The sequence below is a fragment of the Cariama cristata genome, unplaced genomic scaffold (assembly GCF_000690535.1).
Source record: "Cariama cristata isolate BGI_N322 unplaced genomic scaffold, ASM69053v1 scaffold14420, whole genome shotgun sequence".
NCBI lineage: Eukaryota > Metazoa > Chordata > Aves > Cariamiformes > Cariamidae > Cariama > Cariama cristata.
Genome location: NW_009594183.1, coordinates 49,276 through 75,225, shown reverse-complemented (window position 1 = coordinate 75,225; position 25,950 = coordinate 49,276). Strand labels below are relative to the sequence as shown.

General features: G+C 38.1%; 1 protein-coding gene across 1 annotated transcript in view; it reads right to left on the bottom strand.

Annotated features, from left to right (window-relative positions):
• Window positions 1–6,118: 6,118 nt before the first annotated feature.
• The window catches only part of STRN3 (striatin, calmodulin binding protein 3), a 49,472-nt gene continuing 29,640 nt past the window's right edge, over window positions 6,119–25,950 (bottom strand). The window contains exons 10-17 of the mRNA XM_009697134.1: window positions 19,764–19,939; window positions 19,589–19,636; window positions 16,551–16,672; window positions 13,512–13,679; window positions 13,107–13,247; window positions 11,610–11,717; window positions 9,163–9,249; window positions 6,119–9,043 (exon numbers count right to left, since the gene is read on the bottom strand). Of these exons, the coding sequence (XP_009695436.1) occupies window positions 8,874–9,043; window positions 9,163–9,249; window positions 11,610–11,717; window positions 13,107–13,247; window positions 13,512–13,679; window positions 16,551–16,672; window positions 19,589–19,636; window positions 19,764–19,939 (1,020 nt within the window). The 3' untranslated portion in view covers window positions 6,119–8,873. The remainder of the gene's footprint in view (window positions 9,044–9,162; window positions 9,250–11,609; window positions 11,718–13,106; window positions 13,248–13,511; window positions 13,680–16,550; window positions 16,673–19,588; window positions 19,637–19,763; window positions 19,940–25,950) is intronic.

Below are 25,950 nucleotides of genomic sequence, written 5' to 3'. Positions count from 1 at the left end.
ACTGGCTTTTATTTGGACCTGGGACAGTAAACATAAATGGTTTTCTTGAGAAGCTGAAGCAGGACGTGTTTATCATCAACTGTCATCCAAATATAGACACCAAATATACAGAAACTTCCACCAAACAGTTTATAATTTAAGTATGAGTAACTTTCCAGTTATATATGTCTATCAACTGGAGCTCACATTCTTTTGTCCTCTTTGGCTTCAACAGGAATTTTTGCCTCTGGCTTCAGCTGAAGGAAGAATAGGTCCTGAAAATTTGCTGTCTATGATTAAATCCAAGGTCTTAATCTCTGCTTTGAAGCAAGTGCCCACTTTAAATTTAATCTCATTAGGATCAAAATTTCCTTTCCTTTCAAACAATCAAGTTCGGTTAGTGAAGTATCCTTGATCATAAGCCACTTTGATTACCTGAAGGATATCTATTGTTTTGTTACTCTAAAATTCATTTACGTTCGTATGTGTATACATACAAATGAATATTGTGTCCTTACTAATTTTCTTTACCTTCCACAACCAAAGCAGTTATCTGTAAACACTAGCTGAACTCTAGCCATCCCAGGATAATGAAGGGAAACAGCACTGCTTTGGCCAGTTTCTTTACTATCGCCAAAAGGAGCAGGTAGCATCGCTTCCTGGCTGCCAAGAAGCCTAACCTCATGCTGAGGGCACTTTTCTGGGAGCCAGGCGCTGTCGGTTTGAATATACCCTCAGCCTCAGGGTAGAACTGAACCTACAGCTGAACTTCATACTGGACCAATTCCTAAGACACCGGCATGAGAATCCTGCATAGCTGTTTTTGCTAGCAAATGCTACTAAACTTTTGCAACCTTCGCTTAGGTCAGGCATGGCCTTTACTACTTTACAGCAATCAGAGTATGGTAGAATGTAAGCAAAGGGATAAAAAAATATTTTTCTGCCCTGGTCTATGTGATCAGATTACAAATATGATAAACAATTCACTGCCAAAGAATACAAGTTAGAGACAACGACGAGTCAGAAGACTGAGAAAAAGACTGACGAGATTTAGGAAAATAACTCGAATTAGACGGGAAAACAAAAATTACTAACTAAGCACTACTTTTAAATTTTCAGTAAGTTTCAAATCAAACAAACCATAACATTAAAATAGTCTTTTTTTAAAAAAAAAAAAAAAAAACACAAAACCAAATTCACAGTTATGTAGTTTCTGGAATTCTCTGACCCTTACCCTTGGGTATTTTAATAACATACTACCTGTTCAGAAAAGGAAGATGGGAGACAACAGCTTTCTCCCATCTAAATATTCTAAATGAGGTGAGGGATACAACTATCCTGAACTAATTCTGGTAAGGACTAGGAGCCAGTTTAGAAACAAAACAGGACTGTCTGGCACAGCATGCAGGTAGCAAATACTTCAACAAGGACTTTACTCCCCAATGGTCTGATTTGCTCAAATCTAAACAGAGACTAGACTAACACACACAATTAAGGGAAAATGACGACGATCAGTTGCCTCTGTGAGCCCAATAGCTGCCAAAAAAAAAAAGTTTCTGACAGAATGTAATACTTATGCACCATGGAAACTGTCACGTATTAGGATCACTCAAACTGGGGAAAATATTTCCAGCCTCTACAAAATTCTTCTGTACGGCAACCGTTACCTAAATCATCTTAACACAAAACTACACCTATTAAGACTAGCAGATTCAGTCACCTGGGTTATCAAAAGCAAAAGAGTCAAAGCACTAATTCAGGAAGTTAATATACAGCTCCTGTTTTGTGAACAGCTACCCTAGTAATGAAGCAGTATTGAAAAACATTTTAAAAAATTTGATGTCATTAAGATGCAATGGTATTTCTAAGTAACACAGAAAAACTCCAGGTAAGTCAAACCCAGGGGAAACCTCTGGCTATTGACCAGTCCACCAAAAGCACCAGGCACAAACCGGAGCCATGACACAGGCTTCAACACACTGCCACTGCATGCAGAGCATCTGCAGGACCTTGCAAGACCTTCTGCTTTTGAGCTCCCACCACCAGCATTGGCAGCTGCTTCTCCCAGGGGCCCGATTACCTCTCCCAGCTGAGGGTGGCAGTCGGCCTCTGTGAGAGGCACCAGCAACAGCCCCACTCCTCCTCCGTGCCTCCGGCCTGCTGCGCAAAGGGTATTTCCCAAGGCAGCTGAAGGCTTTGGGTTGATTGGGTTTTGGTGGGGTGGTTTTGTTGTGTTTTTTGTTTTTTTTTTTTTTTTTTTTTTTTTTTTCCCCCCTCTCCTCCCAGCCATTGCTGGGATTTCAGGGAAGGAAGACATTACTTCTGCATGAAACAGGAACTCCCTGACAAGAGCTTAGATGCAAGATGCCCCTAACCAAATGAGAAGCTTTTTCCTCAGAAAAGCTTTCTCTTCTGAAAGAAAAAACACACATATTAATTAAAAAACAACTCAACAACAAAAAATCCACCCATTCCAAGGTACAAAAGAGCAACTGGAGAGGAAAGACACCTGAAACAAACAGGAAAAAATCTGCTTAAAAAAGCCAACCAGGCCAGTCACCAGAAAGTCACCAATAGTATAAGACCCCCTTGGCCAACCCTCCTTTCCTGAGGGAAAAACATGTCCCCTTGGACAGCTGCCGTTCATGAGCAAAATCCCAGCAGCTGTCAGGCTCGGTCTGGGGAGCGCCCAGATGCAATCAGTGATTCCCTGTGCCCAGTTTCGGGACTCACCTGGATGGCCCCAGGCTGGCGGCCAGAGGAGAAGCAACAGCTCCCAGCAGTCACACAAGTCAAGCTGCAGGTGGAGGTAAGGGAGAAGCCTCAGGCAACACCCTATAGTGGACAACACAAGTAGCTCTCCCCCTCCCCCGACACCAAAATGGCTGCAGGCAGGGAGAGCAAAGTCTCCCCTGCCCTGCCTACGCACAGCATGCTGCTGGACTCCGGCAGACCCGCTCTGTCCCTAGTCCAGAAGCAGCTGTTATCGCCTTCTCCAGGTGGTGCCGCCAGGTGAGCCCCATCAGCTCTGCCCCACCCACAGCAGGTGGGCCACAAGCCTCTGGGCACCCAGCCTACAGTCACCCTCTCAACTCAGGAGTTCTAATGGACATATATTTCTGTAGATCACATAGATTCATGACCTAATATTTATACAACCTACTCTTTCCTTGTACATGTTTCTCAAAGCCTCTGGAGCTTTCAAGAAAAGCTGAAAGTTGAGAGACAAAAGCAGATGGGAGAAGGAAGCTGGAAAGTCAGCTAGCACTAATGAATGCTTAAGACTGAACAGATTTAAAAATCTTTCCAATATTAGCAAAAAAGTTCAGCTGTAAAAAGCTTCTCTTCAAGTTACATTGAAAACTGCTTAAAAAAAAAAATGGTCACATAGCCCATACTCTTTATTTTTTGTCAGAAAGGAACCTGAGAATAGAGCTGCAAATCATTCTCTTATGGTGGCATTCTCCCTTCAGGTTAAAGGGTTTCCAATACATCCATGTCAAAGACATCCCAAAAGCAAATACTCCTTGATCAACAAGTAAAATATTTATTCTGAAGCGTCCAGTACTTTCTGAAGTAGAATGGAGCATTTCACCTTAAGAGGCTACAAATCTCACCCATATTTTTTGTGATAGAAATTAATAATTCCACAAGCCACATAATTAAGCTAATGTTATTTTTATTTGAGACCATCACTTTTCAAAGGATTAGTGTCATTTATAAAGAATGGGGCAATATCAATACTTTTGAACTTTGCTAAAACATATATAGCTCCCCATAACACTCTGTTTAAAAGAGGCAGCCTTTAAGCCACACAGCTAGTACAAGATCCCTATTAAATTTGTACCTGTGGTCTCAGTTTTACAAATGCATATTTATATAAATAAGAATCCACAGCACTGATCCTTTAGTTTAGAAAGTTTTTAGTTCTGTAATAAATCCATTAATTTGAATCAATTTAAAATGAGAGCATCAAGAGTGTCACAGCACTGGTAAGATTTAAGTAACAGAACACTATATTCTCCATGTAACTGAAAACAACTCTGTATGTTATTTGTGTATGAAAATATTAAATAGATAAGTGCTACTTAGTATTTGTTAGAGGTCAATAGCTAACCACCAATACCTTAGGTTCCCAGCGGTGAATAAGGTGGAGCCATATGCTTGTAGGAATCAGTTCTCTCTCCTCCAGTTAAGACAGCACGCTACAGATGTAGTGTTATTCTGACAATGTTATGTTACAGCACTACACGCAATCAAAGCAAGAATTCTTCTACTGCAAGATTAAATGCCCTAGCACACTACTCCTTGACACTGTCAGTGTGCCAGGATGGCTAATGGTTAGCCTATGGTCAGCCTCCCCAGTTATTTTGCTTCAGGAAAACTAGACCAAATCAGCTGGAACACTGGACTTGACCATCCAAGAGGAAATATTACCAAATTCAAGATGTATAGGAATTAATAATTTAAAAATTAAAGTTCTCCTAGTGAGGTTCTAGATCACAAAAAAACAAGCCTCACTGACATCTTTTCAGTTTCATGTGCATCTAAAGAAATTAAACCATAGCTACTGTTAAAAGTACACATCAACAACTTTCTGTTATACTGTTTTCAGCAGAGACTCTTACAGTATGGAAGTCAGAGATTCAGCGACTCTTGAAAACAAGAGCCTTACGACCTAGGCTACCTCACATTGCCTCCTTTTCATTACTAGGGATTTCACGAGAGTTAAATTAACTTCCTCAAACTCTGTAAATATTCAAAAATAGAAGTATTTTGTTGCTATACATGCACTTTCAGAAAGTCTAGATGACTTCTGTTACGGGGGGCTATTAAGATATCCAGGTAAGAGGGAGGACTAAAAAGAAAGCATATTGTTCTCCATTATCAAGTCAGTCAAAATTCAGTTCTATGTTAAAATCAGAAAACAAAGCAATGTATTTTTTGTGATGTTTATAATGTTTTGTAGCTTGAATGATTTATTTTTTTAAAAATCTATTAACATAAGCCATTCAGTTTGTATTCTCCAAGTATCAACACAGCAAGCATTAAATATGGAACTTAAACATTCATTCATGCTCACCTCAGATGTAGCATTTAAAAATTCTGGAGCTTTCTGGTTTTGTTAATTTTTTTATACATACACACATGCACTGTAGTGAAACCAAACACAACTAAAAGGTAAAGTCAGTCATATTTTCATACCACATACCTTATCTGGGAGGCAAAAAAAGTTACACTCATTTTCCCAGCAGAATTTATGTAGACCACCTTATCTCCGTGTTTAGCCTCCCTGCAAAAATACCAGTTGCTCAACTGGAATGCATGTCTGAGACAGCTTTTATATGATATGGTAGCTAGAAGGAATAGCAGTCAGCACCAAGAAGCCTTCTATTGATTTGATTCGGGAAGTGCTGGAGAAGCACATAATAACAACAGTATGCCAGGACAGAGAATCCTCTCAGTTTTAAAATAGATCAGTTAACACAGAATAGGAGAAATGGACAGCCTCTGATAATGTATCCTCAAGCCCACAGAGTTTTTCCACTAGGAAAATCTACCCATTATCTCCTGGCAAATAAACTCCTCTTTAGTATTTCTAAATCAGGGAAGGTTCTTTATCAGAGCTTGTTACACCCTTTTTAAGACATATTTGATGCTTATGTAGACAAGATGCTGGACTACAGTCACTGCTCATCTGCTTAAAATAGTACCTCCAATAAAAGGCAAGATGGGAAGTCTGTTATCATCAATCACACCCCAAACGCTAAATGTATTTGTAAACACATTTAAGTACCTTTCCATTCAGGTTCTGAGTGCAAGTCCTTTGGGTCTTTCTTACAAAAGAGAAGTACATCAGTCCTTTCATAAAGTTGAGCTGTTTTTGCTAAATGAAAATATTTATTTCAGCACTATCATTTTTACCCCATCACCAGTACTACAGCTCTTCTGTTCTAAAAAACCAAAAAATAAAGGTTTTAGTTTATTTATTGTGGGGTATAACATGCTAAGACTGTAGTAGAGATTACTGTCAATATTCAATAAATGAAGCTGCACTACAGCATTTGATCCACTATGCATTAGTGAACGAAGATGACCGTTAAGATTTCAGTTAAGAAAAATAAGCAAGTATTTTCAGTTTTACCATTTCAATTTTAATACAATTCAAAAAAAAAAAGTAAATGTTATGCATGGCAATGTTTATTAAACAATCACATTTCATTTAAGCATTAAAATGCAGCAGTCTGGAAAAGCTGCCAGAAACAATGTTTGGCTTCAGAAAAGGCAATTATGAAATTACTTCCAATAAAATTCAAATACTCTCTTGTCTGTTGATTAGTTGAATGCTTTAGACTGGAAGGAACAGAAAGTGCAAATCAGTTGAATGTTATTTTCAAAAGTAAAGTCTTAGTGTCCTACAAGCAGTTACTGAAAGGCCTCACCTCAAATCTTCATGATAAAGGACAAAATTCTCCAATTTCTATACAATTATAATTTACTGTAACATTTCAAACAATGTAACGTTATTACTAAACCAAAATTAATTTCAGAATATTAACTGCAGTATTCTGCCTACCATGAGCACTTTTTTTTTTTTTTAATCTAATTTGCTTGACATGAGATGGCATGAGATACATTCTCACTGCAAAACTGGAAACTTACAAGGAACAATACAGTTACAACCACTTATAGGAACATGTTCTAGCTTAAGGTAATTTATACGTAAACATACTACTTTTACATGAAAATCTACGATTCAGATTGTGGTATTCTGTTTCTGCTGATACCCTTTCAGCAAAGTGACTCATCACAGAGTAGCTAAATGTTGACCTGCAGCTTAGCCTTTTGCAAAAAGACTGCCCTTTTGCACATCATCTTTATTGGAGGACTTGTAAAAAAATGGACAAAGGTTAATAGGTAACATTTGACATATGGGCAAATTTTAAGCATTTAGTAATGATTTATTATTTTTAATTCAACACAATGATTCAGTGGCAGTTTGAAGTAAGAACAGAGTATCTTTCTGGCTCTGGAATCACTTGAGAATCACTTCATATAGAGAGAGTGAAAAACAATGTGATTATCATCTTACAAAGGCTCTAAGAATACACTAGCAATTTTCAATTTTTTCTTGTAAAAATCTTTAAAAATATTGTGGAAACATGTTCTTATATGTGGGTACTGCTGCTTGAAACTGAACAGTTGGTTGACATCCAGACAACTATTACAATTTTCCAAAAGCAAAGCAGCTTATAAGCATAATAAACAAATGGTCACTTTGCTAAAATTTAGACCTAATTTAGTAATTTGTAGAATGACACTTTCAAACTGTGCAACACAAAATAACGTAGCCAACAGTAACATACAGGTACACCATTTAATATTTATTATATGCATTTTATATACATTATTTTTCAACAGCTGTACTTTTGCTATGTGGTACAATCTTAAAAATTCGCTGATTCATAGTTTGTAAAACAGAAACCTTACAAAACTCATCAAAACTCGCAAACTGATCAGAAAAGTTTTGTGGAAGACTAGAAAAAATACTTTATTGTATTAATCATGCATTACACAAACAAAATCTTTAGTTACACCATAAACTGAAGCACATCTGAAAATAAAATAAAAGCAGGGAATAACTAGTCAAAACACAGCAGATTTATGAATCTTGAATCAACTACTTTTGTATTCTATTTGAAACGTAAATAAAAATAATTTTCACTCCAAAAGTTCTGAAACAAGATTGTTTTTTGGAATCAAACTCCACTCCAGGTACTTAACCAGAAGAAAAAGAATTTCTTGGTTTGCAACTTTAGAATTATCAAAATGTCCCATTTTCTCACCTATTTTTGACTGTTCAAAGAGTGCCATAATAGATACACAGGGCCCTTTAACACACTACATAAAAGGATATAAAGACCAACAAAAAGTGAAATAAATAACAATAGGCCATTAGCAAGATGGGTAATCCTTGATAAATAAACTCGTAAATACAGTAAGATGTACAAAATATCACATAGTGATAGGATGCCAAGATTAATTTTTTTTTTTTAAAGAGTTCATTCAGGGGTGTTAACCCCTCTGTGTTGCATTTGAACACATTTTACAGTCCTTTATTTATGAAGACAGTTATGCGATGATGATGAATTAGCATCCTTATGCAAGGACTTAGCTGAGCTGTATTAGGCAAAAGAAGGGAAGAGTGTGGTTACACGGCAGCGGGTCAGTGAGATCTCTGTGTTTTAGGGTTCTATAATGCAGAAAAACATTATCAATACAATCTTGAGCACTGTTGTGACAGGCTAAATATATAAAAAGACTTATAAAAACTAGAATTTTATCCAAACATTTTGTGCAACTAATGCTAAAATATTTTAAGTTAAATTTCCTTTTCTTTAAAGCAAAATAAAAGTTTAAAAGGGGAATCTGTGGCATTCAACTGATAAACAGAAGATTACTAAGAGATGAAAAGAAAGCTACTCTTGGAGCTCACTTCCCCCCACAAGAGCACCACATTCCTAACCCTAAGGCAGCACACAGAGTCCAAAATAAAAGTCTTTTGTAAGATCAGACTCCACGTTTGCTTAAAGACACCTAAAGAACAGACATACGCTCAGTTCATATCCAGTCAAGGCTACAAATATTGGGTGTTTTTTTTTTGTATTTCTCCCCACCCCCCAATTACAGTAATTACAGTTAAATGAATGAGCCCGACATTGTTCAAGATGTGGTGACTTTTCACCAACTTATACCTGCCCCACATAAGAGCCTTCACCCAGGCAGATCAGATGTAGTGTCTTATTGGTAACCTTATCATTGATGGCAGTGATGCATTCCCTCTTTTCTGTCCAAACAGACCTGCTGTTATGACGCAGGTTTGTTCTGCTATGTCACACAAATACTTTGGCAAGGGCATCAGCTCCTGCACTGGCAATATATGCTTTTGATGGATGAAATGCTACATCATAAATTGATTCATCCAGCTTTTTCCTATGAGCTGTTATTTCTTGCACACATGTCTTGCTGTCCAAATTCCATAACCTAATGGAACAATCATGGCCTGTTTAGGAAAAAAAAAAAGAAAAAAAAAGACAAAAGACAAAGTTAGATTTGTTAGACATTTAAGTGCATCAAAAATGCAAAATTTATAAGGCATACAGAATATGAAAAAACCCTTACTTCCAGACATTAAATAGATTCCATTAGGATCTACAGCTAGACTTGTGACAGCATCCAAGTGAGCAACCATAGAATGGATCATTTTACCTAAAAGTGAAATAAACAGTGAATTTTCTATGAAGTATTGTTTCTTTGAAAAGTAACATTCCCATTAAATGCAATATAGAATAACACGCTTATTTAGATTCCAATAATATCTGAATGATACAATTCTATCAGAAGTTACTAAGTTTCAACTGCAGACTCTTTTATAAGCATATGGGTAAATGACACACAACTCAAAAAGGCTTTCCCATTATTAGCAGTCTTTTGATCCATCTGGCATCTTCACTGGTAGCAATGATAATGAAGATCCATCCTAAAATGACTGGGTGAGAACCTCAATTTTTCATCCCTTAAATGTCCTCATACCTGCCCCCGTAGGTCAAGGTGTTGATGAAACTTTCTGAAAACTGACTTACTGAGTCATACCAAAGGTCCATCTATCTCTATCATTGCTAGGAGAGATGGTATTGGTGATAAACCAGGGAAGAAAATAAAAACAAGGCAATCATAAGTGATACTTGCCCAGAATACTCTCTAGCTTCTAACAACTAACTGTTAGCTATTTCACAAATCAGAGGTGTTATCTCTGCAGCCAACTACTCTTAATGCATTTCTTTTCAGTGACCTCCATTCCTGGACTCATTTAATAACATCTCTTAGCATCCCATGATGCTTTTTGGAAGGAGTTCCAAAGTGTTTAACTGCACCTAAGAACAACCACCTCTTGCTGTTTTGAACGTGTCACCTGTTGGGTGGTTATCAACCGAACCTTAATTCATGTATTGGAAACAAGAGCAAGTAAATACCTACACTACCATGACAAACATGCAGAAAGTGTACCATGTTTGCCCAGTTGTCCATTTTCCTGCAGAATCGTAGCCTATTTAGTTTCTAAGATTCTTCCTCAAGAAGCTAAAAGCTACTGAAGATCTCTGATCATCTTTTTAACCATTCTCTGAAGCATTTTAATTGGGCTATATCCCTTTTGAGGTAAGGGAGACTGCAAAGTACGCATGTGGATACACCAAGAATTCATACAAAGGTGTTAACAATGATTCTTTTTGTTGTTTATTCCTTTCCTTCCTCCTAACATTCATTTTGCTCTTCTGACTGCTAAGCAATGAACTGACATTTTCATCCAACCTCTTCTTATAACTCCAACATTTTACCTTCAGTAAGAACAGTCAGTCCAGTGATTACTATTTTATATCGTAAAGTTTGTTTTTCCTTACATGCATCATTTCACATTTATCCATATGGAATTTAATTTGCATGCTCTTAAGTCTATTAAGATCTTCAGTTCTTCCTTGTCAGCCTTCATTTTTTATACCCTGAATTAATGAATATCAGTAAACTGTCAACATACTGTCCCCTGTCCAGATGATTCATATTATGTTGGACTATTGCTGATCCTATTACCAGGACCTGGTAATTTTTTATTTCACAAAATGACCATTTACTTCTACCTTCTTTTTCCTGTATTTGACCCAATTATTTGTTCATGCAAGATATTTCTCCTTATTCTACATCTTTGTTCCTTTAAAAGTAATAAATTTTAATTACAGGACAATCATTGCAACGCATTTAATGACCACAATTCAAATACATACATTCATGGCAGGTGAGAGGGGGAAAAACAGATAACTTTTTGCCTTGAAAAACAAAAAAAACAAGGACACCATCTCCCACTCCACCCAAACCAAACACACTTTAAAACAGGTGTTTTGCACATGTGCTAACATAAAGTCAGCTTATGTTGATTTTTTTTTTCTTCCACATTTGGTAGGACAACATGCAGTAAGTGACTGATAATTTGATGAACGGGAAGTTTATGTTCATTCTTACTATTCCAACCTTTTTGTCATGACAGACTGCAGTTTTTCCCTATACCCTTCTTTCATCTCTTTTTTCCAGATCCTTTTCTGTTTTATAAACTTCTTCAGCAACTTTAAGTATAACACATGATTCTATTACTACACTGAATTTAGGGTTATTTCTTGCCCTAATAGGTAGTAAGAAATGTTCTTTACTACTGAGAGTTGAAAAACATAACTGATATATGCTTAGAGTTAAAAGCATGGAAATTATGAAGACAGGAAGAAAATGGCAGACATATTCTATAAATTAGCAAAGTGCTAACTTAAGAGTACCTCCTTGTCCCTCACATTTATCTCCGCCTGTTTTGAGAGAATATCTTCTGACTGCTGAAGTCACAATTGAAAGAGATATCACTATTTCACAGAAAAGGTACTGAAGAGGTTTAATCTTACAAATACCAGAAGTTCCTTTTTGTGTAAAACTGCATCACTAGTAAGTTTTCTACAAATGGATTCTCCTTATGTCCATCCAGATTTACTTTATAAACATATTCATACATACAATTAGGTTCTCTTTATCCTTACCCGTTTTGTTGTCAAAAAATTTGATGTGTCTATCTTCATGTGCTGTAATAGTTACAGGAAGGGTGGGATGACTTACTACCTTGTTAATATGATTATTTGATTGTACACCTGAAAATAAAATTAAAAAAAAATATTCACCTGCCTTCAAGAAAGGGTTAATGTTAAAATGAGAATATTTTAGCATTACACTTTACTATACCTTACTATATTAACTAATATTCTATAAATAACATTTCAGGAAAAGCATCAATAAATCCCATAAGAAATAAATAATAGCTTCTTACTTTACAGGATGAGGTTAAGCCAGGTAGACTCTAGCCAATGTACTGTAAGGTTAAAGCTGTACAAGTGGTTTATACACACATGAAATATTCTTGAGAGAGAGAGCAAACAAACCAAGTACTGCAGGGCAGCACTAGCTAAGTAGAAACAAATCTACAGTATATGTTTAGCACACATCTCACACTTCTCACATCAAAAAAAAGATTTAGCTTGGGAAAAAAAAAAAGAAGTAGTCAACCTTACATATTAGATTGTCAGATATAATTATGTCTTATTTCAAATTAAAGAAACAATGCATGGTTTAGAATCTCTTTAGAAGTTTTTGGAATACTCTCTAAAAACCAGTTTCTTATCTTGATATGCCAGTCTTTTAAAAGGCTTGTTCCCTTCATTTCTGTGCTTAATTTTTGTTGATGCCATTTAAGATTCTCTCTTTAAACCAGAAAAGGTATTTCTCCGATTTGTGATGTTCTTTCTCACTGTCAATGCCAGTTTTTGCACAAGCTACCTAGAAATCAGCTTTTACAGAGTTTTGCAACCTGTGTTGAAGTCTTATATAACCTACTTAATATTGTAAGTATAATCATTAAGTAAACTAGACTACTTGGAAAGAGCAAATTCTTCCCTTGCATCATTCTTTTAGATCTCATTTCATAGAAAGGAATGATCAGAAACTGAAGGTTTTCCTTATAGAACACTTTCATAGGTTCAGGAAAAGAAGGCTCCTCTACCTAGAGTTTCATCAGATACATACAATTCTTAGAGCTACATCTTCATAGCACCTACTTTGGAGCAACAGAATTTCTAATATTGAAAGCTCCACAGGAGAGAGTGTTTAATCGCAACCTGTACAGAATTCTACACTGAATTAATATTCTGCTTAATTCACTTATTTACTTATCTTAATATTCTCCATGTCAAGGCTATAAAATGAAAACTGTGCTTTAATATGCAATTCAGACAACTGAATCTTGAGAAACCTTAGCTTAGAGGACAAAAACTGTTGCTTTCACTATCTCTAACCACTCTCAAATCCTGCTAATTCACAATCTTTTCCATCATGTCTGGTCCAAGCATCTTCAAACATTTAATCAACTTTCAAATTGCATGATGCATGAGAGGAGCAAGCTTGTTCATCTACTTCACCATATATTAAAAATTTGATAAAGTTACCTCATTCAAGATGGATATGTAATACAGAAGAGCTTTACTTACCAGATTCTACTTGTGATGAAAGCACTACCACTGACTGGGATGTTTCTAAATCATAGATGACTGTGCTGCCAGTGTTAAAAGATGCCACCATATGAGCAGGGTCACAACCTATGAAGTCAACTGATGTAGGTATTCCATGCTCTAGAAAGAGAGAGAAATGTCCTTAGAAAGAATGAGACACTTGAAAAATTCCTGACAGTTTAAACATTTAGTTTGTTTTACACTTATACTTTAAAGAAGAAATTCGCTCCCTTCTTTAAAGTAATGCTACAGCACCAGGATTATTTTATGAAGAGATCTTTTCCCTTTAGTCCTGTTACCTAGTTCTGACAAATGGAGATAATGAGCCTGAACACATCATCAGCTGCCTCCTAACAGATTTTCAAAAATACTGCAAAAACTTACCTTTCTCTCCATTGTAAGTGCAAATACAGGGCATTTTTTCTGGTGGGTTCCATAATCTAATAGTGCCATCTGCTGAACAAGATAGTAAGTGATTCTTTACACCACTGTAAGCAAGACCCCAGACTGCATCTGTGTGAGCAATTAATGTGCCAGCTAGAACGTTTGGCTCTGGAAAAAATAAAAGTTCAGAAATGAAACCTTTTTAGTGAAGAAACACGAAATAAGTATTTCTTGTACCTCAACATAAATTAAATTCCACATAAAACTGTCACATATCCCCCCCCCCAGCCCTTCCTGTTTAAACAACAGCTAGAATATTACACAGGAGGTCATTTTGCACAACCACCACCACATTTCTCAAAAAAAAAAGCCCAACAAGCAAACAGACAAAAAACCAAAAAAAACAAACAAAACACTCCACCAAGCCAAACCAAGCAAACCCCACAAACCACTATGTCCCTTTTACTGGAATGATACAATGCTTGTTATCACCTCCTCTCTGAGGAACCTGCTTCTTCCCTCCAAATTCATCATCTTAAAGATGCTTGGTCACAGCCCTTCCTCTATACAAGCTGCAAAAACACCTAACAAAATTACCTTTCCACTTAAACACTGATGCTTAATGCTGGTTTTACCCAATGTACTCTGCTGACACAGGGGCATGCTCTAAAACTCTCAAGCACCCTAATAATTAAAGCAAGAGTATTTCTGTTGTGGAACAGGGAAACACATTCTTATTTTCTTCTTCCTGATACTTTATAGCTGTCTTTTATAAAGGTTTTTTTTAGTCTATTCTCTACCAGGCTTTGAGTAGAGAAGTGAGAGAAAAAGATAAATGGAAAGGAATAAAGCCAGATAAATCACTAAAATGTAGTTTTGCAGAAAATTAAGAACAAGTTGGTCTTGCAACCCAAAACCCTGCTAACAAGGGAGGAAAAACATCCTACTAGAGTGCTCTCTTTTAAAAATAACTTTGTCACTTGAGTAGAGACAGTTCTGTCTGAGGCCCATGAAAATTATACCAACAATCCTACCTGCGTGAACAAAGCAGATCACTTTTAGTGATTAGACTACACTGAATAAATTTTCGGCAGAGAGGCACAATTTGAGCTATATATCGGGTTTAAGGGACAGGGTGTAGCGGCCTTCCTGAATCAGTGCAAGACAGCACTGCTTCTCATCCCTCTCCATCTCACTGCTATGGATTATGCACCCTGAGTGTTGTATTACCTCACTCATTACATTGACACAAGGGAGAGAGGAAGAATTCTTGACTCTGTCCCATTCAAACTTCAGTGAACCATGGAACTGCACCCTTAGAATTACATTAAACACAAAATGCTGATCACCATCAACAGCAGGAGAGTGATGCACTGTCTTCCAAGCACTTACCAGCTCTTTAATTTTAGAGACATTGCTTATGGGAACCGAGATGCAAATCAGAAACATGGGACATAGAATTTGAGTACACTTATCTTAGTTTTCTGAGAAATTCCTAAATAAATCACAGAATCGATTTGGTTGGAAGAGACCTCTGGGATCATCAAGTCCAAACTTTGCCCTAACACCACCATGTCAGCTAGACCATGGCACTAAGTGCAAAGTCCAGCCTTTTCTTAAACACCTCCAGGGATGGGCACTCCACCCCCCCCCTGGGCAGCCCATTCCAATGCCTCATGACCCTTTCGGTGAAGAAATGCCTCCTCATTTCTAGCCTGAACTTCCCCTGGCACAGTTTCAGACTATGCCCTCTTGTCCCGTCACTAGTTGCCTGGGAGAAGAGGCTGACCTCAACTTCACCACAACCTCCTTTCAGGTAGTTGTATAGAGCAATAAGGTCTCCCCTCTGCCTCCTTTTCTCCAGACTAAACCACCCCAGCTCCCTCAGCCGCTCCCCATCAGACTTGTGCTCTAGTTCCTTCACCAGCTTTGTCGCCCTTCTCTGGACACGCTCCAGCACCTCAATGTCTGTCTTGAACTGTGGGGCCCAGAACTGGACCCAGTACTCGAGGTGTGGCCTCACCAGTGCCAAGTACAGAGGGATGATCACTTCCCTAGTCCTGCTGGCCACACTATTCCTGATACAAGCCAGGATGCCATTGGCCTTCTTGGCCACCTGGGCACGCTGCTGGCTCATGTTCAGCCAGCTGTCAGTCAGCACCCCCAGGTCTTTTCTGCTTGACCACTTTCTAACCACTCTTCCCCTAGCCTGTAACGCTGCATGGGGTTTTTATGGCCGAAGTGTAGGACCTGCACTTGTTCTTGTTGAAGCTCACGCCGTTGGTCTCAGCCCATCGATCCAGCCTGTCCAGGTGCCTCTGCAGAGCCTTCCTACCCTTCAGCATATCAACACTCCCACCTAGCTTGGTGTCATCTGCAAATTTACTGAGGATGCCCTCAATCCCTTTGTCCAGATCATCTATAAAGATGTTAAACAGCACCAGCCCCAAAATTGACCGCTAGCGACTGGCCACCAACTGGATTTAGCTCCGTTGACCACAACTCTCTGGACCTGGCCATCCAGCCAGATTTTTTACTCATCGAAAAGTACAGCCATCTAAACTGTGAGCAGTCAATTTATTTAGGATGATGTTGTGGGAGACCGTGTCGAAGGCCTTACTAAAGTCTAGGTAGACAACATCCACAGCCTTTCCCTCATCTACCAAGCGGGTCACCTTGTCATAAAAGGAAACCAGATTGGTCAAGCACAATCATTCAAATAATCATTCAAAAATCTGGAATTTTGGTTTGAAGTAGTAAGCATGCTTTTTAAAAATAGGAGTTACGATTAATTTTTTCTTTACTGTTTAAAGCTCAGAAATTGCCAGTCCTCCTATTACAGTTCTATACAAGGTACATTATCAATGCAAGTGGGAATAAATAATGTTTGCCATACACAAAAAGTTGAAAACACACACTATTTAGTTAATAAATGACAGTTACATTTCACAAAAACTCTAGAAAACTGATTACCATTAAGCAGAAAACTAAAACTGACGACAATGGTCCTAAATCGTTTATCTTTTAAAAGGTACTTACCATAGGTATCATACGGATCCACATTAGGGCTAGGCATGTTCCACCACTGGATGGTTGCATCAATACCACCACTGAAACACTGTTCTCCATTGGAACTAATTGCCAATGACAATACAGGTCCACTATTGGGAGACAGAGAAAAAGAAGTTTATTGATACTGCCTACAGGATACAAGTGAAAATTTGGCTATCTACTTAAAAAAGAAATAAATCAGATTCGATTAAGTAGCACAAAAAAAAAAATTCAAATTCCAAAGAAAGAATTCTGTTAAAACCTTGAAGTGTCAATAAGTGTCAATAAGGACATTGCGCTGCTGGAGTGTGTCCAGAGAAGAGCGACAAAGCTGGTGAAGGACCTGCAGAACAAGTATTATGAGGAGCGGCTGAGGGAGCTGGCGTTGTTTAGGCTGGAGAAAAGGAGGCTGAGGGGAGACCTTATCGCCCTCTACAACTACCTGAAAGGACATTGTAGCGAGGTGGGGGCTGGTCTCTTCTCCCTGGTAACTACCGATAGGACAAGAGGAAGCGGTCTCAAGTTGTGCCAGGGGAGGTTCAGGCTGGACATTAGAAAGAACTTCTTCACTGTAAGAGTCGTTAAGCATTGGAATGGGCTCCCCAGGGAGGTTGTGGAGTCATCATCCCTGGAGGTGTTCAAAAAACGTTTAGATGTGGCGCTTCAAGACATGGTTTAGTGGGTTTAGCGGGCATGGTGGCATCAGGTATATGGTTGGACTTGACCTTTGAGGTCTCTTCCAACCATAATGATTCTATGATTCTAAGTGATACCAACCTCTACTAAAATATTCATAAGAAATTAACTAAAACTATCCAGATTCAAGCAATTCCAAGAACAAAATCTATTTCTCAGAAGCAACAGTTACTATACCTGCAAGCAGTGAGTTTTTACAGTGCATCTATGCCAATCTAATAGCTAGTTGTGCTGCAAGAGGTAGTTTTAGCCTCCCCCCACCCCAACTATTTTTTTACCCTATTTTAGGAACTGACAGTAACCTATGCCCCAGTAAACTGCTTCAGAAAAACAATGCTAGAAAGAGTACTTTTTGGCTAAGGTTAAACTTTTACTGGTTTAATTTCTTCAACCTGTTTGCTGTGATATCAGACAAGCACAAGCTGTAGCCCAAAGGAAGATGCAGGTCTACTCCTCCAGACAGACTACTAAGTCAGGTTCAATTGTATTGTAAAACCGTACCCTCAAAATCAGACGCCTGGCTCATTTGACAGGCCATGCTCAGGATATAAGGAGTTTACTGGTTGTTTAAGTGCAGATGAGCAAACTAGAATTACATATCTAAAGACGGTGAAAAGGAAGACTATTGGTTGAGTCCACCTATGTATTTGGCAAAGTGAACAACGAAGCTGGGATGAAAGGGAATGTTACTCAAAGACTGCCTGAGGTGAAAAACAGTAAAATTACTTTGTTACCAGTCTCATTGGAAGTCACAGGATGGGGATCAGTTCTGTATGAAAACTTCCCCAAGCCTCATCTTTTGGTATTCAGTAACAAGAGCCCAAATAATAGCCCAAATTTAGCCAGAGATCTGAAGAAGAATTCTATTGGTCAGTGACCTTCTGTCACTCAAAAGAACACTTGTATTTAAACATGAGGACAAACTAGTCACCCAGTCCTAGGGAAGAGTGTTTTACGCTTTAGCTAATAAGTGCAAAAATAAGATTACATTCTATCAAGGAAGTGGCTTAAGGGAAGGAAGAGGGTGACGATAGTATGTGTAGATTTCCTAATACAAACTACTAATGTCTTTGTGTGGGGTTTTTTGTTTTGGTGGGGTTTTTTGTTTGTTCCTCCTCCCTCCCCTTCCTTTTCTTTTTTTCTTTTTCTCTTGTTGGGGCCAGCACAGGAAGCGTTATCCACTTCCATGCTTGCCAAGGAGCTCTCATGAAGCTTACCTGCTAACTGGGTTGGAGACTGGATCTTTAGTTATATAAGCAAAGTATACTCGAACTACTGTGACTGGCTATGGACTGTGCATTTTTGTCTTGCCTTCTTATTGGAAAGAAGCAGAATTCAAAATTAGCAATTGAAACTCAGGCAGTAATAAAGCAGTTAACGTGAGTTGAAAAAATCTCTAGGAGTTTTACAAGTCCCAGTTCAACCTGCAAGTTTTACTAACGTTGTTTAATTCAGGTTAGCTCACTGTCACCATCTGCCACAACAAAGATCTTTCCTTGTTTCGGACTAGTTTGTGCAATCTGCTTTCCCAAAATCTTGGGCTGGACTGCAATTAGAAATGAGAATATTTGTTGTGGTGTGTAATGAACCACCATCTGCACACAAAGCAGGCAAACCTGAGATGGGAAAGGAGGAAGCCTGGAGGTTGACATAGCAAGAGAACTGACTGTAGCTATCAGAACTTTACTCAGGTATTAATCAACTTTTTGATTATAACAATTATCTCACTGATTTCCAAGTTCCCCCAGCCCTGAGAGGCATATGTACAATTAATATCCATGCCCCATCTACTACTTTGGCCTATCATGGCAATGAAATTTTATCTTCTGTTCTTCTTCAAGCCCCTACAAAAATTCAGAACCCTCCTAGACACCTGCTCAGTCTCCTGATTTTTCACTTATTGAATCTGCATTCAATGGGGTTTTTTTTTTGGTCCTGATAACTGCATTTGTACTTTTAATTTCTCAGACCTGCATCTGAAGATACTAGGTAAGGCTAATAAATTCTACCTGATCTATCTTCTTCACATATTATACATAAAATCTACAGTCCAAGCCATGGGCATCACTCGAGTGGTCTCATTCTGTTTTAGAATCTCTCCTTTTCATTGCAACCAACCACATTTGACACTTCCTGTTCTTCTTGTGTTATCGTGGACTGTGCAATTCATGACAGGGAGTCAGTATTTACTCGTTTTTACAGAGTATAATGGATCTTGTCTATATGACATAAAAATAGAACACATTTGTGGCTTTTACACTGAAGTGTCTTATGAATCCATGATGCAATGACAATACATTTATCAAGCATTAATTATCTCAAACACTTACATGTGGGCTCTAAATGTGTAGATGGGTTCTACATCTAAAGAGGCACTCCTGAAAGACAAAGGAAGAGTTATTACACGAAATCTCTACTGAAAAGCTCTGAAAACATTTAAGAGTTCAATCACTTTCAAAGGTATTTAAAACACAATTGATGTTTTATAAAAACCCATATACTTGCTTTTTGGCAGGAACCGTTTTCTGCAAATTCCAAAGTTTTAGAGTATGGTCCTCAGAGGCTGTAACCAGCACAGGCTCTACAGGATGAAAAGCTAATGCCCGCACTCCATCAAAATGACTGCGTAGCGTATACTTAGGGTTCCATGTCTTTCGGAAGGCATCTTTATTAGCTGGCAGCTTAAAAAACAGAAAAGGAAGGGATTAATTTTACTTTGGGTTTAAAAACATGTATAATATATATGTCCCTATATTTTAGGAAAATATGCTATTTTTAATTCAGCTAATACATGTTCTATCTTAAGTTTGCATTTATCTACTGATCTGTCTCTATGCATCTATAACTCCCTGTCTGCCATGCAAGGTAGTCTGTAAATTTGTCTATTGTAAAAGTTTCTTTCATCCCACAATGGAATGGAGTACAATGCTGAATACATAGACAAGCTGCCTTGGTTTTCAAAAACTGGTTTTAGTCCTTTTGTGCAATGATACTTTAACTCTTCTTCTCTGAAGAAAGTAAATTTTCATTGCTTATCATGTTGTCTGCACCCAAGGAAGAGATTACCACTGTCAAAAGCTCATTTATCACTTAAACCCAATAAAAATGAGCTTCAGGTGCCCAGTGAGTGATCTCTTTCTCAGATGATTAACTTGACTGAGAATGACAGGAAACATACGTAATTCTTGAATACTTCTACACATCAAGGTATGTACACAGAAATAGCTAAACCAGATTTCAATACACATTTGTCATGATTTTAAACATAACATTACCTATAAATATTTTTTAAAGCCTTTAATGGATTTTAAGTATTTGTGAGACAATAACTTTGTATATATTGCTTCACATAGGAACTAACAACCAATTCATACTCTTAATCTACAGACTGTTAGGCTAAAACACAAAAATTACAACTGCTTAGTATTAATCATAGATAACCCAGCGTTACCAGAAAACCTCAAACTCTTCTAGTGACTGCAAGAGACTAATTTAGAGCTTTGAATACAATTTATATCATACAGAGAGCAGACCCTTAAAAGATTACATCCCATTGGTCCTAAGCCTCCACCATAAGGAGAAATGCACATGCAGGTACTTCTCTCTTCCCCTGAAGTAATTATAAAGGGAGTTTAGAAAACTGACTTTAGTTAGATGACCAAAATTAGCAAACTAAGAATGAATGGAACCTAATCCTATCCTCTGCCTTGCATACCATCTATTCACCACGTAATTGTTAAAGCATGTTTCTCAACTGTAGGCCAGAATCTCTCAGTATCCCAAGACGCTTTCAGCAACACTATTAAGAGATTAAAATCTCCCACAGCTAATAAAATCTTAGTACCTTATATCTTTTAGGACTTATAAGAAAAATCAGATCATAATGTAACATATACCACAATAAGTATTCCTGGACCAAACCTACATCCTGGACTGAATTATCACTACTCAATCTAAAATTTGATTCTATCCAACCGAAATAAATAGAAAGGCTCAGACAATAAAATTTACTGTTCTGAGTTACAAACATGCAGATATTTGCTCTTCTCTTATATTAATGCAAATTTCTGGCCTAAGCACAAACTATGCCAAATTCAGATCAAGCAACAGAAGCTTGTTATACCAGACATGTAACCTGGATTTTTTTTTTTTTTTAATACCATGCAACAAATGCATTTAATAACAAAGCGTTTTGTTTCCAATCTTCCTACATCAGAGTATACTGAATACTGCAATATTTTTATTGAGATTTAAATTATTTAGCACTACATTGCATATTATACACAAGCCTCAAAAAGAATAATCTTTTGTTTCAGGGAACAGAGTGGAATTCTGGAGTTCTGCATTAAACTTCACAGATTTCAGCACAAACTGCATATTTATTCACCTCCCTGAATCTAAAGTGGATAAGAGAAGGGAATAAAACCCAAAACAAAACAGAGGTATTTGTCTAGCAGAGTCCCTCAATATTTTTAATCTTCATTATGTAATGTATTCATCCACTTGGCCAACTCATGTTGCCTCATGCATTTGTGGTGATCTTGGGCTTATAGAAATTAAAGCCAAACATTTGAAATCACAATGGCTAATTTTAGCACATGTTGTTATGTCCCAGATTAGATAGAAGACCTTGATTCTTCAGGTGTGACGTGCATCCACACCACACTGATTTCTATTACAGTTGTGATGAAGAGTCATTCAAGAAAATCAGGACTGAATATAGTGGCCCTTATTTTTGAAAAAAGGAAGAGAGTTCATTAAATCTTTTTTGTTAAAATGGCTGTTGCAATGGTAATTTCATCCTCAGCAAGTCAGAGGAATCTGCTAAAATGCAAGGTATAGAATTTACAGAAGTTACAAAAAACAAGGTACATTTCCTATCTTAAGTATGGCTTTAAAGCCTTAATTTTTTAAAACAGAGTTGAACATCTTGGCTCTTTTAGAGGACACCACGTACACCTTCTTAGAAATCTAGTTATATAGAAACCATTTTTTCTGGTTTGATTCTTTCCCCCCATGTATGTTTCCAATGAATCTTGACATTCTCACTGCAAGAACAAGAGAACAACCGACATCTTTAAAAAGAGATCCTTGCAACCTTTAAGAAAAGCAGCTAACCAGTAGTGTATTTTAAAAAAAAATTACACCTCAGAAAAACAAGGTCAAGGACTTGGAAAATAGATTTGCTGATTACAGAGGATAAATGTGAGATATGAAATGGGCCAGAGGTATAATGGAAAAGAAATAAAATGTGACACTTTATCAATGTTCTAAAGTGTGACATCTCAAAAGCCTCTCAAAACAGAAGGCATGGACACGCTGCCCCATTGAGTCTTAACGTTCTACTGTAAATGCCAAAAGATAAAAAAAGTCGTGAGAAGACAGACTATGGAACCATACAGCTTCACTAGCTCCTTCTCACTTTTTCCCCCAGACTTTGCTGGATTTTACTAAACAGGACCCATGAGGGATCAGCTGAATCCTTGATCCTAAGTCCCCTGTCAGTAAACAGCCACAGAGTAGATGCTTAGAATAGTAGGGTCTACCAAACAAGAGTTGTTCCCTCACCTGAAACCACCCACGAACACCCAAACAAACACTCTGTCTAGGTCAGGAGACATACGTATCCTAAAAACCCTTTACCACAAAGTCTCCTTAAACATGGAGCAAAACAAAAAAGAACCCCACATACAAACCATACACCACAAGAAATTGCTAAACAGATTAGAGGAGCAATCAGAATTGGAAATGCCTGCTTTATAATGCTTGCTCAATCTAACCTAATTAAAAAAATTCCTTTTTGTCTTCATTTTATTTGTCTGTACGGGAACATAGACAAGCAACCAATTCATTCTGCCTTGTAAACCACCAGCAAAACAGACTTAAAGAAACTACACCTGAGCTAAACAAAACCAAACAAAACAAAACACAAAAGACACCAGGGAAGGAAGCTCTTCCTTGTCCCTGCAGTCAACAAAAATCCTTACAGCATAGTAAGAATCACAGAATGGTCAGGGTTGGAAGGGACCTCTGGAGATCACCTAGTCCAACTCCTCTGCCAAAGTAGGCTCACCTACAGCAAGCTGCACAGGATCACGTCCAGGCGGGTTTTGAATATCTCCAGAGGAGGAGACTCTACAACCTCTCTGGGTAGCCTGTGCCAGTGCTCTGTCACCCTAAAAGTACAGAAGTTCCTCCTCATATTAAGATGAAACTTCCTGAGTTTCAGTTTGTGCCCGTTGCCCCTTAACCTGTTGCTGGGCACCACCGAAAAGAGTCTGGCCCCATCCTCTTGACATCCATCCTTAAGGTATTTACAAGTATTGACCAGATCCCCTCTCAGTCTTCTCCAGGCTGAACAGATCCAGCTCTCTCAGCCTTTCCTCATAAGGGAGATGCTCCAGCCCCCTCATCATCTTCATTGCCCTCCGCTGGACTCTGTCCAGTAGTTCCTTGTCTTTCTTGAACTAGGGAGCCCAGAACTGGACACAGCACTCCAGATGTGGCCTCACCAGGGCAGAGTAGAGGGGGAGGAGAACCTCCCTCGACCTGCTGGCCACACTTTTCCTCATGCACCCCAAGATACCACTGGCCTTCTTGGCCATGAGGGCACATTGCTGGCTCACGATTAACTTGTCTCCCAGGACTCCCAGGTCCTTCTCCGCCAAGCTGCTCTCCAGTCAGTCAACCCCCAGCCTGTACTGGTGCGTGGGGTTATTCCTCCCCAGGTGCAGGACCCTACACTTGCCCTTGTTGAGCTTTATCAGGCTCCTTTCCATCCAACTCTCCAGCCTGTCCAGGTCTCGCTGAATGGCAGCACAGCCCTCTGGTGTATCAGCCACTCCTCCTAGTTTTATATCATCAAGGAGATGATTATTTCCCTATCTCAATCAACTACTCACCTACAGCCAACAGAGGAATTGGAAAGCAATAATTAGTAACTGTAGTCAGTGTCTTTTAATGTTGTAATGTTATTTTTTTCTTGATAATGTTGTGAATGATTGGAGATTTCCAAATTTAGACGCTCTGATAAACGAGGACTTTCCATTTCACAGCCAGTCCTACAGCAGAAAAACACCACCATCCTGTGCAGATATGGAATCCAAGAACATACAAATGGGAGCATTTGATTTGGTAACAATATTACTCCCTCAGCATACAAACTACACACACTGAGGAAAATATAAAGAACTAGATATTGAAAAAGATGTGACTTGAGATGACTGTACCGTACTACCAATGACTAGTCTTGTGGACAACCTGTGCACTAAATCATTCTCATGCAGAAAAATTTTCAGCTATAGTTGAAATTCTTAAGATTTAAAACCTAATCCCCATCCTGTCCACATATCCTCTCCTTTTCAAAATGTAACACTCATCAACGAGTGTTACACAACAGCTAGTGAAACCCTGTTGTGGCTTTATTTATTCATGTGCTATAATGGCTCACACAAACTATTCGAAGAGCGTGGACCTATTGGGAACAAAATGCAAGAAGTGGGAATATTAAGTGGTTTGGGTTTTTGTTGTTTAACTTCAACATTAACTTAGTTTAACATTATCTGCTTATCTGCACATTTACTGGAAAAGGAGGTGGCTTCAGCTAAGCTCATAGGGGCATGAGATTAAGATGTCCAACAAGTACTGTATTACTGGTACAAGGTAAGATGTGGTCTTATTGCACTGCAGATCCACAGTTACGTGGAAACAACTTCCGAAACTGAGAACTATCAGGGAATTTTTAACCTGAAGGAACATCGTGATGGAGAACTAACAGTATCTGAATTTCAGTCTCTTGAGATCCATGACAGGACAGAGATTCTGTTCTTAAATAAAAATATTAAAAAAAATTCTTTCCATCTGTGTTATCTGATACTTCAAGTTTCTCTTTTCTGACACACAAAGAAGTTGGAAGCCACCATGCATTTTTCAGATATGCTTTGAAAGACAGCAGATACACTAAGAACACTGCAAAAAGAGGACTGTATAGGAAGCAGGGAAACCAGGTGATAATTACGGTTAATCACTTCTCGTTCCTATTTGGTGAATGATGCAATAAGAAAGCAAAAACTTACTGCTATCTTTTATCTCCTGTATCAGCCAGATATTAAAGCATAAGATAAACTCTCCCCACACACTCCCCAAACCAAGCTGTAATTAAAGAGCCTCTAATGCAGGAGAAAATTTTGAAAATTCAACTACACTGAAACACATCACCTTCACCGTACAGGATCACTGACACCTTCAAATCTTGAACAAATTTGTGAGGTACTACCTTCTGCTGCAAATTCCTTATTAGCTCAGGCAGTATTTCATACTTGCATATTTATCACCTCTATTCTCTGCTTTAAGTTTCCCAAGAGCAAAGGCAACTCCAAGTTCTATTCTACATTACTCTTTGCACAATAAAAACTGTATTGTCAGGTTTATATCAAGTACTACAGATTCTCCTGAAACAGTTTGATCAGTTGGTGTCAATTATATTACCCATTGTAATACTTCTTGAGTCTGTCTTGGCTCACCTGTAAACAATCCTCCTTGGAATAAGCAAAATGGCTACACGCTGGCTTATGAAGAAGTTGTACTTCACAAAAGAGAATAATATATTGCAAAGTTGCAATGTTGCAGTCAAGCATGACATTTTCCTCAAAACCAGTCTTGCTTCTGAAAGTCTCTCACAGGCTATCCTCTA